This window comes from Camelus ferus, chromosome 8 (assembly GCF_009834535.1).
Source record: "Camelus ferus isolate YT-003-E chromosome 8, BCGSAC_Cfer_1.0, whole genome shotgun sequence".
Taxonomy (NCBI): Eukaryota; Metazoa; Chordata; class Mammalia; order Artiodactyla; family Camelidae; genus Camelus; species Camelus ferus.
The window spans coordinates 59224177-59239768 of NC_045703.1; the positions used below are offsets into that span (position 1 = coordinate 59224177).

The 15592-nt window shown below is 42.0% G+C and overlaps 1 protein-coding gene across 2 annotated transcripts in view; it reads left to right on the top strand.

The window, feature by feature from the left end:
* The window catches only part of UST (uronyl 2-sulfotransferase), a 385158-nt gene that overhangs the window by 212781 nt on the left and 156785 nt on the right, over positions 1–15592 (top strand). For both annotated transcript variants that reach the window (XM_032485118.1, XM_032485117.1), the window contains exon 2: positions 11718–11761. In XM_032485118.1, the coding sequence (XP_032341009.1) occupies positions 11718–11761 (44 nt within the window). The remainder of the gene's footprint in view (positions 1–11717; positions 11762–15592) is intronic.

Here is a 15592-nt window from a genome sequence, read left to right on the forward strand (position 1 = left end):
TACATTTCATTCATGCCCAGGTATAACCTCCCACCATAAATCCTGGAAACTGTGGAGGACGGCAGTGACAGGCCATTCTAGTGCATAATGAGAGATGCATATTTCCGTGCTGGGACTGATGTTTATGTATGTGATTACTTGGAAGAGATTTTATTTAACGCACCATGTCTTTAAATTGTCTCTATTTTAAATGTAATCATAAGGGCTACAGTTTATTGTATGCATGCCAGGAAGTTTATAAACGGTAACTCTAATCTCCCCAGTCCTATGAGGTAAGTTTTATTCTTTCTGCTAATCCTCTGGGGAAACTAAAACCCAGAAACTTCAAGACCTAGCCTGAAGTCACATTCAATAAGTGCATTACCACCTTGGACTGATTTGTTGCAAAGCCCACATTCTTCCTCCTGCGTTCTGTACTTCAGCTCATCTTTGGCAAGGAGTTTGTTTTTAGGCACTTATTTGTTTGGCCTTTTTGTGTTTTGGCAGAGCAGGGTTTCTCTGTGCCTACAGAGTAACATATGAAGGTAGAAGAATCCTCTTTTATCTTCCAATACTGTAGTTCTATGAACCACAGAATCTCACTTAAATCCTATTAAATCTGATACAAAATAGAACTAGAGAGATGACAGAAAAGAGAGAGATGAAGAGTTCATTGAATCTCATTCTTTTTTAACAGATACCGCCAGGCTCATATATTCCATTGCTGATTTTGTGAGGTTTATTGTTCTGAATGACTTCAATAATTTCTGCTGCTCTATTAAAAGTCCTCTTTTACATTTGATGGCCTAATAAAGAATAAACTCTGATCTCTTCCTTGTGTTACTTGGAAGTTTATATGAAAGTATGATCCCAGATGGGATAGTTCTGTCTGCACCACAACATCTGCGTTAGACCGACTTCACCATCAAACCCATTCCATCCACACACTTTCTAAATCAACATCAGCATTTATGAGCAACTCTTCAAATCTCTTGTTTGTATGCATATCATTTTAGTGCAGTTTATTTGAAACATCCCGTAGAATGTTCTTTCATGCTCATTTCCGTAAAGCATGAAAAGAATTGGCAAGTGACAAGTAATTCTCTGTCAAACATATGACTGTTTCATTTAGAATATAGAAGACAAAGATGCTCATTTACCAGTGGCCTCAGGCCATGGCCCAGAAACCCATCAGGCAGGAGACAGAGATAGACACGCAAAATTTTTTTATCCATGTAAAATATGTATTTTCAAGAAAGCAGTGATCCATAACTTAGCAAGAGATACTTCATTCGTAGAACATCAGCAAGGCTCACTGAGGACTTTCCCATGGTGTTTGCCTACTTAGTCCTCATAGGGTTCTTCTATCTGGATTCTGGATTCAGCCTTCCTCTGGGATCACATTGATGCTGTTTTGGCACACACAGTGGTGGCAGGAAACTCTCCAGTCTGCCCACTGCCCCACCGTGCACAGAGCCCTGAGGTAGTGGGGACTTGGATTGGGGTTCCTGCAAGTTAAACCCAAGTTCAAGTCCAGCTCTGACACCTTCAGACATGTGACCTTGGGCTCAGGTCTTCCTGGTGAAAAGGTACCCTCACTCTGTCCCCCGACCTCCTAGGGTTGATGGGGGCTGCTGAGATGATGAATGGGAACATTAGAGCTCCATACATGTGTAAACTCGTTTCAGATGTGCCTCAAAGCCCTTGGCATCTTTGCACAAACTCCCCTTTGTCTCTTCAATGAGACTTCACTTTCTGACCTTGATTTCAAGGTCATGAGGACATCCTTAACTTAGACTCACCATCTTCTTTGACCTCAGTCCTTCTCTTCCTTGAGTTAAGGGACCTCTGTTATTCCTTCTCATACCACCCTGTACTTTACTCCTCATAAGACTCATGACAAACACAACTGAATACTTATTTTGTAACCATTTGTTAAATGACTGTCATCCATTTTTATTGCAGACTTCAGAGAGCCAGTGCTATGGACTATTTGTACCCTCCCGAAATCCATGTATTGAAGCCCTAACCCCTAATTTGATGGTATTTGTAGGTGGGGAACTTCATGTCGTAATCAGGTTTAGATGAGGTCATGAGGATGAGATTAGTGTCCTAATTAGAAGAGGAAGAGACCAGAGCTCGCTCTCTCTGCCATGTGAAGATACAGCAAGACCACAGCCATCTGCTGGTCCGGAGGAGAACTGGACCATGCTGGACCCTGATTGTGAACTTCAGCCTTCAGAACTGTCAGAAATAAATGTTTGTTGTTTAAGCCACCCAGTCTACAGTAATTTATGATAGCAGCCTGAACTAAGACAGACAGGGATCATATCTTTTTACTCATAGAGTAGGCACTTGATAAGTATTTGATGAGTGAAGTTAGTGAGTGTCCTGCCTCTAGTTCTCCTGTCTCACTCGCCTGCACTTTCTCTTTTTCCTTGCAATTTCTCACATATTTTTAACATTTTCACTCACATTTCTATACATGCTGGGTCTCATCTGTGTTTGATTCATTTAAGGAAGTTGATATTCACAAGTGTTACTTCTTTTCAACAAAACACGCTAAATCTTGAACATCTAAATTAGTGTATTAGCCTTGAGAGGCTGTGAATTCCCTGCAGCCATGTGCAGGGCATTTAAAATATTCTCTTTGGGAACTGTCTTCAGTGTTTGAAGCCTATTTTTTAAAACTTCTCTCAATGATGATATATCTTTATCCTTAAAGAAAGAATTTGATTATGTAAGAAAAGCCTAGAGTCATTCCAATTCAAGTTTGGAGAGTAACTGAGGTGATCAATATTGAAAATAGCACACAGGGTAAAAAATGGTAGGTGGTAGGATTGTTATGGTGTGGAATGAGCACTTGTGACCTGGGTCTGTTCTCAACTTTAGCTACTAACTAACCGTGTGTCTTAGCCTAATGACTTGACCTCTTTTTGGTAAGTTGTTTCCTTTTGTAAGTTGAAGGGCTGGACTATATGATAATGGTTTTTCGCTTGTTCTGAAATCATACGATTTTGTATGTATGTGTGTGTGTGTTTGTGTGTGTTTATGTGTGATGGAGTGTAATCCACACTGGTTTTAGTAATGAAGCCAAAGAGAAATTCCAGACTTAGAGATGCGGCAGATTGGTTGGACTGAAGCCCTTTTCCAAAGACAAACCTCCAGTTGATTGATGGTCTATATGTTTCTTAAATCAATCATGGAATATGATATTTTAAAATATGATAAAAAATGATATTTTATGATACACTGAAGTAAGAATAAGGGTTATCTAGATGAGGCTTTATGAAAATATTCATTACGTTTTCTTTTTATTATATATAATTATTAGAAAACAATTTTAAAGATATTATCATTTTAATATTATATAATAATTATTACATAATTATTAGACAAACAAAACAATTATGGAAAACTTCCAAATAAAAACATTTCAAGTTTATCATCTTAAATGTATCACTGACATTCAAAATGTTATTATTAACATTTTCAGATTTCAAACTTAACATGCTTCATCGAATTCACTATCTAGCCTTTTGATGAAAATTTCTTCAAATCCTTGAGAGTCATTACTGACAAGAAACTTTACTCATGTAAAGGAGGTGATTTTAAAAATGTAAAACCATCTTAACAACAACTAATTTCCAATTGCTGCTGTCAAATTACCACAAATTTAGTGGCTTAAAACAGCACCAATTTATTATCTTACAGTTTTTCTGAAATAGATTCTAATGGGCTCAGATCAAGGTGTCAGTAGGGCTACGTTCCTTCTGAAGGTTCTAGGGAAGAATTTGTTCCTTCTGTTGTCAAGCTTCTAGAGGGCACCTGCATTCCTTGACTTGTGGCCTCTTCCTCTGTCTTCAAAGCACATCACTCCAACCTCTTCTTCCATCATCACCTGTCCTCCTGACTCTGACCTTCCTGCCCTGCTTATAAGACCCCTTGTGATCATGTTGGATCCACCCAATTAATCAAGGGTAATCTACCCATCTCAGGATTCTTAACTTAATCACACCTGCTAAGTCCTTTTTACAGTGTAAGGTCACATATTCACAGGTTCCAGGGAGTAGGATGTGGACAGCTTTGGGGGCCACTATCCAGTCTACCACACTCCCTTGAAAAACTCACATCAATTGTAGTTATATTTAAGGAATCAAGCAGTGCTTCCCTTCTGTTGACAAATGTAATGTTGAAATTTCTTGCAATAATGTGGATGCATTTCTAATCCGAGCTAACTTTTTATATCAAGTAGATTCTTAGTTGTCTTTGTCCTGCCTATCCTCCACTGCATTTTTTAGGGGTGCTGCATGCAGTAACCATATGATGGAAAGTCCATCCTCATAGTGGCTACATGGGCTATGTCCTGATAGAAGAGGAAGGTTTAACTGGCTCAGGCTAGAGCTTTGGGGTGTGCGAGGTGGGGGCTGCTCTGTTGATAGGTGTATTACAGTCACAAAGGTGGGATCAGTTGACTGTAGTAATTACTTTGGGAGAAAAATCTAATGGAGTGAAACAGGAACCTAAGTGATTTCATCTCTCTTTGATACTCCACTTCTATCTGTATAAGATCATATAATACAATTGCAATGAATTCTTGAACTAATTTGGCAATAATTCACATTTATATTTAGGTTGTTATTATAGCAGTACTGCACTGATCATTTGATTCCAAAAGTAATTTCCTTCTACAAATGTACTCTTGACATCCTATAATGTATATTCAGATTTAATGGGAAAAAAAGCAATGTATTATAAAACCAGGCAGTGATTTTGAGCCTGAAATACACAGAAGCATTAATTTGCTTTTAAAATTAATTAGAAATGGAAGCCACCTTCTAAATCATAATTGATAACAATTTGGATTTTTTTTCAGCATCTGGTATGCTCATTTTTATCATTTAGGCTCAAGAAAGTATTTTCAGGATATTTTTGCCTTTGTTAACTGGTTGGGTGAACATTCAAGATTTTTTTTAAAGGTACTTTTGTAAATATGTTTAAATACTCATAGTTAATAAAGTCATTTGTCTTAATTTAGTGGAAAATAATTTTATTAAAGCTTAAATAAAGTTGTGCAAGCAATTCTCCTTCATTACAGTGTCTTTGGGGCTGCGTTAATTATAAGAAATGGAGCTACTAGAGACGTTTGCTCAGCACACAAACTCTTCATTGTTAACCATGGCTGGTGTGTGCTGACAGCTGCCTCTTAGGGAAATGTAACCCATGGTTAACAGTGGAAAGTGTGGCATTAGCATAATTTTTTGGCAAGGACCAAGCTGGGGCTACAGCGCTGCCTCCCCCTCACCCCCGGCCCCCGCCCTCCTGACTCCTTCATTAATAGTGTCTTATCAGAGGGCCAGACTCCAGGGGGGAGATGCAGCCATATGATTGCATTGTAGGTAACCAGAATCCTGTGTGAAATGGCCACTTCTGGATAAAAAAGAAAGGATTTCAATTGCTTACGATTATGATTTTAAAAGGGCCCCTGAAAGAAAGACTCTGAAAAGAATTGCTGGCATTTGATCAAAATTGACATAGTGTAGAGGCGGCTTTTTTGACATTGATGCTAATGCATGTTATGGTTTCTATAAGAGGAATTAGAATTAAAACATTTTTTATTCTTCAGGGACCAATTCAGACAAAAATAGATCTGCTAATGCAAGACTTAGAGTCAGAAATAAATTACATCCCCTGAAGGTTCTGTAAGTTCATTTGCACATTGCTAAAGGTACTTCAAAAAATTAGAAAAAAATTTTTGCATATTTTTGAGGACATATCAAGCCAGTGTTGGAAAGTAATAGAAAATATCAAATAGTTATTTTTTAGAAATATTCATTAATACAATAAACTGCTCCCCTGGCCTGAGGCTTCTCTTTGATTTCCTTGATAGTAAATAATATTATAAACTTGAATGTGAATGATAAAATTGGGTAATATAAGATGAAGAAGTAGCTACCATTCATTGAGCACTTACTATGTGCCAGGCAGGCACTGCTCTAAGTGCTTTATCCAGGTCTCATTTCATTTTTATAACTCTTTACTTAGGTGCTTGTTATTAATGTCCTCACTTGCAAATGGGGACATTAGTCCTCAGGGAAACTAAGTGATAGTTCCAAGGTCACACAACCATTGAGGGATAGGACTGACCTTTGAATCCAAGAATGTTTATTCTAGAGACTGTATATCCCCTGGGTCACCCCGGGCTTCCGTTCCTGTTACCAGTGACAGTCACTTCTATTAGCAGAATCCATTAAATGAGTCCCCTGGGGCTCCCTTCCACTCTCCCTCTTACACAAGAGTGGCTGTTGCTATTTGAAATACAGGGCACATGGATATTTCTGTTCAATAGTCCTTCAATATCAGTGCTTTCAGGTCAGTGCTTCTGGCAGTGTCTTTATCTGGCTGCACTGGTTTCTTGGGTTCATGTGGGTGTGGCAGCGAGCTCCTCTGTGTCAGCCTGGTTCCCTGACCTCTGCTCCACTTTCCACGCCTGGAAAGACGGGGAGCCTCACTGGGCTGGGACCAGATGGTGTCTTTGCTTCAGATTTTTTAGAAGCTTTTTCCTTTCAGATCTTTGTGGACCCTTAAAGTGTGTATAAGCACCAAAAATGAGTATCTAGGACTGGTGCAATAACCCCTGTTTGTTTGAGTCCAGTAGAGTCTGGGGAAGCTCTGGGCAGATGGATGATTATGCATTTACCTCCCTTTTTACCATGAAACAGAAGGGTCAGTGAACACCTACCTGAGCAGACTACACAAGCTTCACTTTCTGTAAAAGGTTTATCTAAAAGGTTTCTTGGTGACAGCCCATGTATGTGAAGCATTGTTTGCAGGAACAAATATGTTCTGAAAGTACAGGCTCAGAAAATTATTCTTCAGAAGATCTGTGGAGTCCCCAGAAAGGATGGGGCAACGCATGTGGTTTAAAAGGTAGTCTCTGTGCCCAGAGGTGCCTTGTGCCAGCCCGCTCTCTGGCAGCCTGTGAGCTGGCCCCAGCCCCCTGGAGCAGGTGCCAGCCGGAGCTGCTGGTCAGCCCCTCCATTCCCCTTTGGTGTGAAGCTCCTGTTGTATAATCTCTGTCCAGAAATGATGGAGGTGACCTGTGATCAAGATCTGCCTGAATAAGCTCTGCTACTTTTTATTTCTGAAAATGAGATTCAGCCTGAATTATGAAGAACTTTAACCTATGTTTTGTAGCTCAGTGATTCTCAACCTTGACTACATGTTAGAATTACCTGAAGAACTTTAGAAAATACCAAATATCGAATGGCTTGTCCCCAAATAATTAAACCAGCATAGCTAAGGCTGGGGCCTGGCATCAATATTCCTTAAAAATTATTGCAGGCAATGGACTCTGCAGTGAGGATTGAAAACCACTGAGTGGGAGGCTGGAGGGGCGGTGAAGGGGGGTCTTGCACTGCTGCTGCTACTCAGCACAGCTAGTACTGCTGCCAGCTTCCCAGGTGCTTAGCTTAGTACGTGCAGGTGTTTTCCTAAGCATTTTTCATAGAATGAGATAACCCTCACGTCCTCCTTGCAGTGACCTATGAGCTTATTCCATTTTTACAGATGTGTGTTTTGGAAACTTTGAGGAAGTAAAGCAATTTACTCAGAGTGGAATGATGCTTCTCGGGGATATTCTCTGAAACGAAAGTGAGAGTTAACCTGTTTATCTAGGTACACGATGTCTGATTTTTCATGTCATTGCTCTACTAAGTGCACAAACAATGACTCCCAGGTACTTGGACTTAACACCTTTGCACATTCACACATGATCTTTCGTGTTATATTTACAGCCTCGCTGGGAGGTCTCCATCAGGAAGGGTGGGGTGAGTAGGGTGAGATTTAGAATGAGATTTAATTTAGCTGGTCACAAAGTCTGAGATCACTTGCCTTCTAGTGAGGGCATTTTTTTTAAACCATTGAACCACAAGTGTTTTCTTGGTGGTGCTTTTGGTGTATAGTTCAATCAATTTTAACCCACATATAGAGCCACATAACCACCACCACCGTAAGCATGTAGACCATGTAGCGCATAGAGTTTGAAGGGCTGGAATGTTGCTTCAAATCAGTAGCCACCCCGCCTCCTCCACCCACCTGAGCAGACTACACAAGCTTGACTTTCTGTAAGAGGTTTACCTCCATGGCAGCCCAAGCTAGCGATTTCTTGGCAGTTTGGAGCCAGGCCCTCCTGGAAGTCTGACTGGTGGTAGGAGTGGTGGGGTGTGTGCCTTTCCTTTTTTCTAACTTGACAAGATACTGTAATCCTTGACCCCCAAAGGGAGGACTTGAGACATGAAAAGGAGGTTGAAATCGGAGCTCTAATGGTATGGGGTAGTTTCTGGAAAGAAATGAAATAATATACCCCTACAAGCCTCTGAAAATTACAGGGATCAGAGACTGGGGTATGAAAAGTGGACACGTGCAGGGCAGCGGAGGTGGGTGGCAGGTAAGCACTTGTCCTCTGCCCTGGCTCCTTACCCTCCTCCACCTTTCTTTTTGAATCTACATTGTGAGCTCTAAGCCCAAAGGCCCCGAGGGCTTGGGTCTGATCTTCCTTCCGACACCCTCCATAGAATCCTTTCCAAGAGAGAGCAGCAAGAAGCTTTGATGCCTGGGAGCCTGTTCTGGGAAGCTCATTTTGATAACAGCGCTCATCCTTTGATCTCCCCAGCCCACAGGTTACCAACTTCAGGTTTGAAAATTCTGACAGTCTTGTTTATTTTGCTCTATGAAAGCATAAGACCCTAGGATGAAAAGACCTACCTAAATACCAAAAAATGATACAGTTGTACTTTAGGAGAAGAAAAGCACGCTGTCTCCAGCTAAAGAAATGCTTTTTATTTGTGTAGCTTTTCTTTTCCCTTTCCATACCCTGTTACAAGTGTGAGGCACTTACAGCCTCTGTTCTAATAAACCATGTGAACATAGCTGTGGATGGGAGCGCAGGGATATGCTGGTGGCCGTACGATGGGGTCTGTGGTACTAGTGCCAGCACTGGTCAGCCTGGGTCCTTTTCTTTGTGCAGGAAGAAGTGCGCATTATTATGACAGAGGGAGTGAGAATGGGAAAGAGGAAGGGAAGGAGGGAGAAAGCAGGGACATTTGACCTGAGCACGAGTGAAGTGGGTGAGGACGAGCTTCTTCTGGTAGAGGAAAGAGCCAATTCAAAAGGTCCTTAACCGACAACAAGTTGGTGTGTTCTGGAGCAGAGAGAGGGCTGTTGTGCTGGTGACGAGTGTGGCAGGAGGCAGGGCCTGGGTCATGTAGGGTTGAAGACCATGGTAAGGAATTGACTACTTTGTTCTTAGAGAAATAGATTTTAAGCAGAGGGCTAACACGGCCAGATTAGCAATAAGGTTAAAAGATCCCTCTGGTTGCCGTACAAGAGGGGAGAAGATTGGCGATCCATGAAGGGAGGGTTCTCCTAGGTGGCCCAGAGGGGCTGGTGAGAAGTGGTCAGATTTGAGTGATATTTGGAAGGCTGAGCCAACAGGATGTGCAAATGGGTTGGTATGGATAGGGTAAGGGAAAGAGCTAAATCAAGGATGACTCTTGGGCTTTGGAGCCTGTCGGGGAGGGATGTGTTGTGTAACCTGATAAAGAAGACAGGAAAGACAGCAATTTGGAACAGGAACAAATGAAGAGGTCTGTTTACACTGGTGAGGTGTGAGATGCCTGCAGACATCCAAACTGAGGTGCTAAGGAGTCAGTGGACATGCTTGTCTGGAGTTTGAGGTAGCAATCAGGCATTGGAATCACTCCTTTTTAGGAGTTTCTAGGAACTTTGGTTTTTATGGAATCTTTTAGTATTTTAGAAACATTTAGCTCTTTGAGCTCCCTTTGATTCCCAAGATGAATACCTGAGAATATGCTGGACTGTGCTGGAATTTCTTGCATCCCTCTTGGGGAAGACGCTTTCTTACGATGAGCAGACAGGAACCCTCTGCAGCTATTCCAGTTGCATTATAGTGGAATCGTCCTGAGTATTTCTCTAGACTCAGGCAACTGTTTTTCTGAATTCTTTCCTGCACCTCCTCTTTACTAAGTCAGGTATAGATCTACCTCCTATTCAAATATGTTCCCAGTGGAGTGCAGCACAATAATTGAGATCAGTAACTTATAATGAAAAAGAATATGAAAGCGAATATATGTCTGTGAATGTATGACTGCAACATTATGCTGTACACCAGAAATGGACACATTGTAAACTGACTATAGATTAATAAAAAAAAATCTAGCAAATTGTTAATCATGTTCACATTTTAAAGGATCCTGAATGTAACAATCACCAGTGTGCCAGGTGTTCATGTGTGAGTATCTTGTACATGAAAATTGGACCCCATTGTTCCTTTGTCATATACAAATAGCAGTTAGAGTCACTGTGCACACCATGTGGGTGATAGATCAGAAGAATGCAAAGAAAAAGGGGTGAATGATGCCTCTGTATGGAAAAAAATCTATAAGCCCCAAATCACTTATTTGTTACGTTTGGGTAAGTTTCCCCACTCAAACTGTCCCTGGCTTAAACTCTGCTTCCCTTTTCTATTCCAATTTCTTAAGTCACTTTTGCTCTCTCCTGAAAAAGCACCTTTCATCTACTCCAACTGGGACATTGACTTTATTTCCTAATCTGCTGTCTTCTGTAAGTATTCTTGCAGCTCCAATATTTCCCATATTTTGTTCTGTTAGAATGTCTGGTCGTCTCACTTTGCCCTAGACTGACAAGTGTCACCCCTTGCGGAGGGTAATGATTATACTGACCTCATCACTGGTTCCCAACACCATCAAACGTGTTGCCAGCTGGTGATGTCGGTGGCGCCCAGGCTGTGCAGAAGCTGGAGATGGCAACACTCCAGGTGGGCTTTTCAGATGGGCAGGTGCCTGAGCACCTTCTGGAAAAACCAGTCTTCCCTCCTCTGTGCAGCTTAACAGCTGTGTGACTGTGAGCAAATTACTGGATTTCTCCAGGCCTCTGTTCTCTTCTCTATAAATGGGGATAATTATAACCCACCTCTGATATTTGAATTAAGTGAATGAATACCTATAAAACACTTAACAGAGTACCTGATACATAAAAGGAACTCGATAAGCTATAGTTCCTGTCAGAACTCCCCCGAGTCTTTATTCATCAGGAAACAACCACATACTCTGAAAACACACATGCCAGTAAGCGGCTATTAGTGAAGACAAGTCAAGCTTCGGAAGCAAGTGAAACTGAAAAGATGAAGGGAAATTGACCATCAAGGCAAAGTGGAGGGATGGTGCGGCGGTTCTCAAAGTGTGGTTTCAGGACCCACAGCATCAGCATCACTTGGGAGCTTGGTAAAAATGCAGATTCTCAGAGCTGCTGAATCGGAAACTCCGAGAACAGGGCCGAGCAATCTGTGTTTTAGCAAGACCTTCAGGTAATTCTGATGCACGCTGAAGTTTGAGAACCACTGTTCCAACGTAAACTCAACAGATACAGGATGAGGAATAATGCGTGTGTTTCTGTAGGGGGGCGGCGGCGCACACCCCGCCCCCACAGGTCAATGTTCATAACTGCTGAAACTGTGAACCAAGCCCGGTCGCATCAGCAGAATCCCATCAAACTGGAGATTGATTACCCATTTTCTTTGGTACTGTAGTCTGAATAGAAATATATCTAGAACGCTTATTTTCAATGACTTTGCACTAAATTCATTTCAAGTTTAAAACTATTAATTCATCAAAATTTTTTGTCTTTTCTTTTACTAGGAAATTCCACTTACTTGGATGACCATGGACCACCTCCTAGTAAGGTAAGATCTTTGCTTGTGGTATAAATTCCCTTTTCCTTTTCTCAGTACCTTCAGCCTCCGACAACCCCAATCAGATCCCTCCTGGCCCTGAAATGTTCACAAGAAAATAGCAGATGGCAGATGCCACATTAATCTTTAGCTAATAGTGAGCAGGAAAAGGAAGCATGCAAAGATAGCCAAAATGGTGAGGGGGCAAGAGCTATCATTTCATCAGTCACTGTAGCTCTCCCAGGCACTGGAGCTTCAGGCTGACCTCAGACCTCTGGCTGCTTCTCCTGTTTGCTGCCTTGTTTGCCTCTGCATCCATGCTGGCCTGTGATCCGGTGTCCACAACCTAGCCTCCTCATGCTCAGGCCTTCAGCTAGGCTCACCTCGGCCCTTGTCTCCAGGGCCTGCCTTACTTGGGACGCTCCACCCAATGCTCTGCCCCTGGAACTGGCCTCCTCTGCCAGGGCCCTCTCTGGGCTGTGCCGGCCTGGCTGTGCCACCACTTTTGTTCTTAGAGGCAATTTTGATCTGACTTTTAAGGGTCAGAGCAGTCCAGTGAAGTATTAATGTCATTCCCCACCATTATCTACTTTCTTGAGTCCAGTGAAAACCAAATATCAATCTACATAAAAAATAAGAAAAACATAGACACTCTGACCACTTAAGGTGATCCCTACAAGGTGCAGTTGTAAGTGCAGAGTGAGAAAAGAGTCAACCACTAACCTTAGAGGCTGGAAATTTACCCTAAAGTCGGCTTTTGAATTTTGTGGAATTTGAAGAACTCCTCTACATGTAAGACCATAAGCTTTGGAATAAAATATTTCTGGGTTTATCTCGGGCTCAACCACTATCAATATATGACATTGGACAAATTACTTAACATTTCAAGCTTCAGTTTTTTGATGTGCAAAGTGGGATTGAAAATATGACCCACAGTACAGGACATCTGACAAGGCTGAATGAGCTGATACATAACAAGCACTCAGCACCTGGCATGTAATAAGCGTTAGATAAGCAGTGGCTCATGTTAACTAGACTGGAATAGCATTAAGATTATTGATGAATGGTACAGCAGTATTTATCACAGTAGTGAATGGCTTACCACTTGGTCCACTGCATATATATCGATGCTGCAGGCACTAGGAACATGAATATGAAACAAAGCAAGAACAACAAATAACACCATAGCCCCTACCCTGGAGGAACAAAGGAATATGGAGGGTAAGACACCATCTGAGGATAAGGACCGCGTCTAGCTCATCCCAGGGTCCTCACATCCTTGCATTAGCCTCGTCGCACAGACAGGCACATTGAGACTACTTATTAATTTTCACTGAACTGGACCATGGAATCCAGAGCTGGAATCTGAATTAGGTGTCCTGGCTCCCATCCCAGGCTCTTTCCACGAGGCCGGTATTCTCAAACTTTAGCTTGCATCAGGATTTCCTGGAGGCTTGTTAAAACACAGCTTGCTGGGCCCAGACCCCTGAGTGTCTGATTCAGTAGGTCCGGGGTGGAACCTGAGAATCTACATTTCTAACAAGCTCCCAAGTGATGCTAATACTGCAGGTCTGGGGACCACATTTGAGATCCACTATTCTAAAGGCCATGAGTGTAAAGAAAATCATTTCCCTGGACATTTTCTGTGCTGTTTTTTATTGCTAACCGCCTAGAAGAGTGGCATGGCTTATCATATAAAGGATGTTAATTATTGTATTGATGACTCACCATTGTAACTTTTCTTGTAGTGAAAACATATTTTCTTGTCAATAATCTGCCTAGGAGGGAAAATAAGTCGGGGTAGGGAAGAAGAATGGTGCAGATGGCCAGCTGGGTTCCTTCACCCCTTACCGCATTTCTCTCCTAAGTAGGGCCAAGTGACCCCTTCTCAGCCCCTCTGCTCTGCAGTGGGGAAGGTGGCTCCGTTTGTGGGACCTATTGGTTGCTTCCCTCAGTGGTATGTCAGGCCATTCCTTTGGGTTCCAGGTTTAATAAATGGGGCTGTACCTGGTCAGAAGTCCCAGGCCCAGTTTATATAAACTTGCCTTCTTGAACTCAATCCTTGGTGACCCACCTGAGGCTACGCCTTTAGTCGGCCTGGGGGATTTACTCTTGCAGAGTCGGCCATCCTCCCAGCCTCTTTGCTCGTGTCCTTGGTGCTTGGGTTCTGTGTTTGCTGGGCTCTCTCCCCTTGCCCTGCAGGGCTTTTCCTGGCTTGCAATCTTCACCCCTCTTCACCCCTTTCCCTTCTGCCACCCCCAAATAAGTCTCCCTGTGAGACACAAAAACGATCAAATCACATTAGATCATTTTAGACCATTTTCAGAATAAATCCAGTTTTATAAATTCTAGTCCAAGTTTGAAACCTGTAAGTATAATCTCTTTCAGCCAGCAGTTTATATAATACAGATTATTTCACTATAAGTGTATTTTCTTTATCTAGGAGTGGAGTAGCAAAAAACACTCTTAACTTTCTAAGCAGTAGCCAAAATAATAAGAAGAATGTAAAAATGGGTAAAAATAATATTGGCATGTTAACATCTTTTCATCCATGCTTATTACTTCTGGCAGGGTGGAAATGAATACCAGAAGTGATGAAGTCAGGATTCCAGATAAAGGTCCCTTGAGTGTCCCCCGGGGTGAAGCCTTGGTTATTCAGGTCTACAGGCCACTGGTGTGTTCAGGGACACAGTGGCAAGGACTCACACATGTGTGGCCTCCAGAGTGAACCCCCAGCCTGGCAGTGGGGAGCCAGACTGAGTCCAGACTCGCAGTTTTCATATTTGTTCAGCACTCAGAAATAACTTTTTGATGCCAAGCTCGAAAGAGCTGTGATCTAGATAAAATAAGATTCTTAAACCCTGAAAATGTACTGAGGCTTACAGGCAAGTTCTCATTTTATTAAAAGTTCAGTTCCACAAGTTTCACATTCCACAAGTAATAGCCAGTTAGGGAATGGGGTGTGTGCCACACAGCACGTCCAGAGCCCAGGTCTTCATTCTCTCCAGTATTTTCAAGAGAAAGAGCCAAATGCCTCTGATTTTGACTTGTTTTTAAAATCCACTGTAACCTCCAAGCTCACCCCAGTTTTTGATCTAAGTCATTACTTAAAGGCGGATGTTAATATTTTCTTTTGCCGACCACTTTTTATGACCGCTTTGTGTGTACACAGAATTTAGTGGTTTAAGGTTAGAGCCCTACTGAGACTGAACATCTAGATCTCTATTGAACAAATTAGAAAGATATTCTTGAGTACAAAAACAGACATGAAACAGCAAGTAAAATGTGATCCCACTGCTTAAAAAATTGTGCACATACATTATGTGTGTGTGTAGAGGAAGCCTGGAAGGATAATGGTGCCTCCTCTGGATGGTGAGATTTTGAGAGATTTTTTTTACTCTTTTCCTTACATTTTCTGTATAATTTGAGCTCATTAAAGTATTGCTTGCCAATCTAAAAATCAGAGGGAGAAATGTCATTGTGTAAGAGAAGATTAAAGTCAAGCTGAAAAGCCGGAGGTGCTCTGGCCTCTGCAGCATCACCTACAGTTCCGTCTACACCCCCAGAGCACTGGAGGTGATGTCTTCGCCTTCCTGCCTGCACTTCACCTGGAACGTTAGTCTCTGATGTGAGCTGCCGGCATGGGCAATGATAGATCCTGGAGGTGGCAAATAGAATATCATTTCACGTATGTTGGGTTCGCAAATCTGATGGGTAAGGAGAGCTGGAAAGTCACTATCTGTAACTGCTGCCTGTCATTTCCTATGTGCCAAGCATTCTGCTAAGGACTTTGCGTGGAAGTTTAGTCTCTATAAAACTCTATAGAAGAGGAAGTAATTTTTT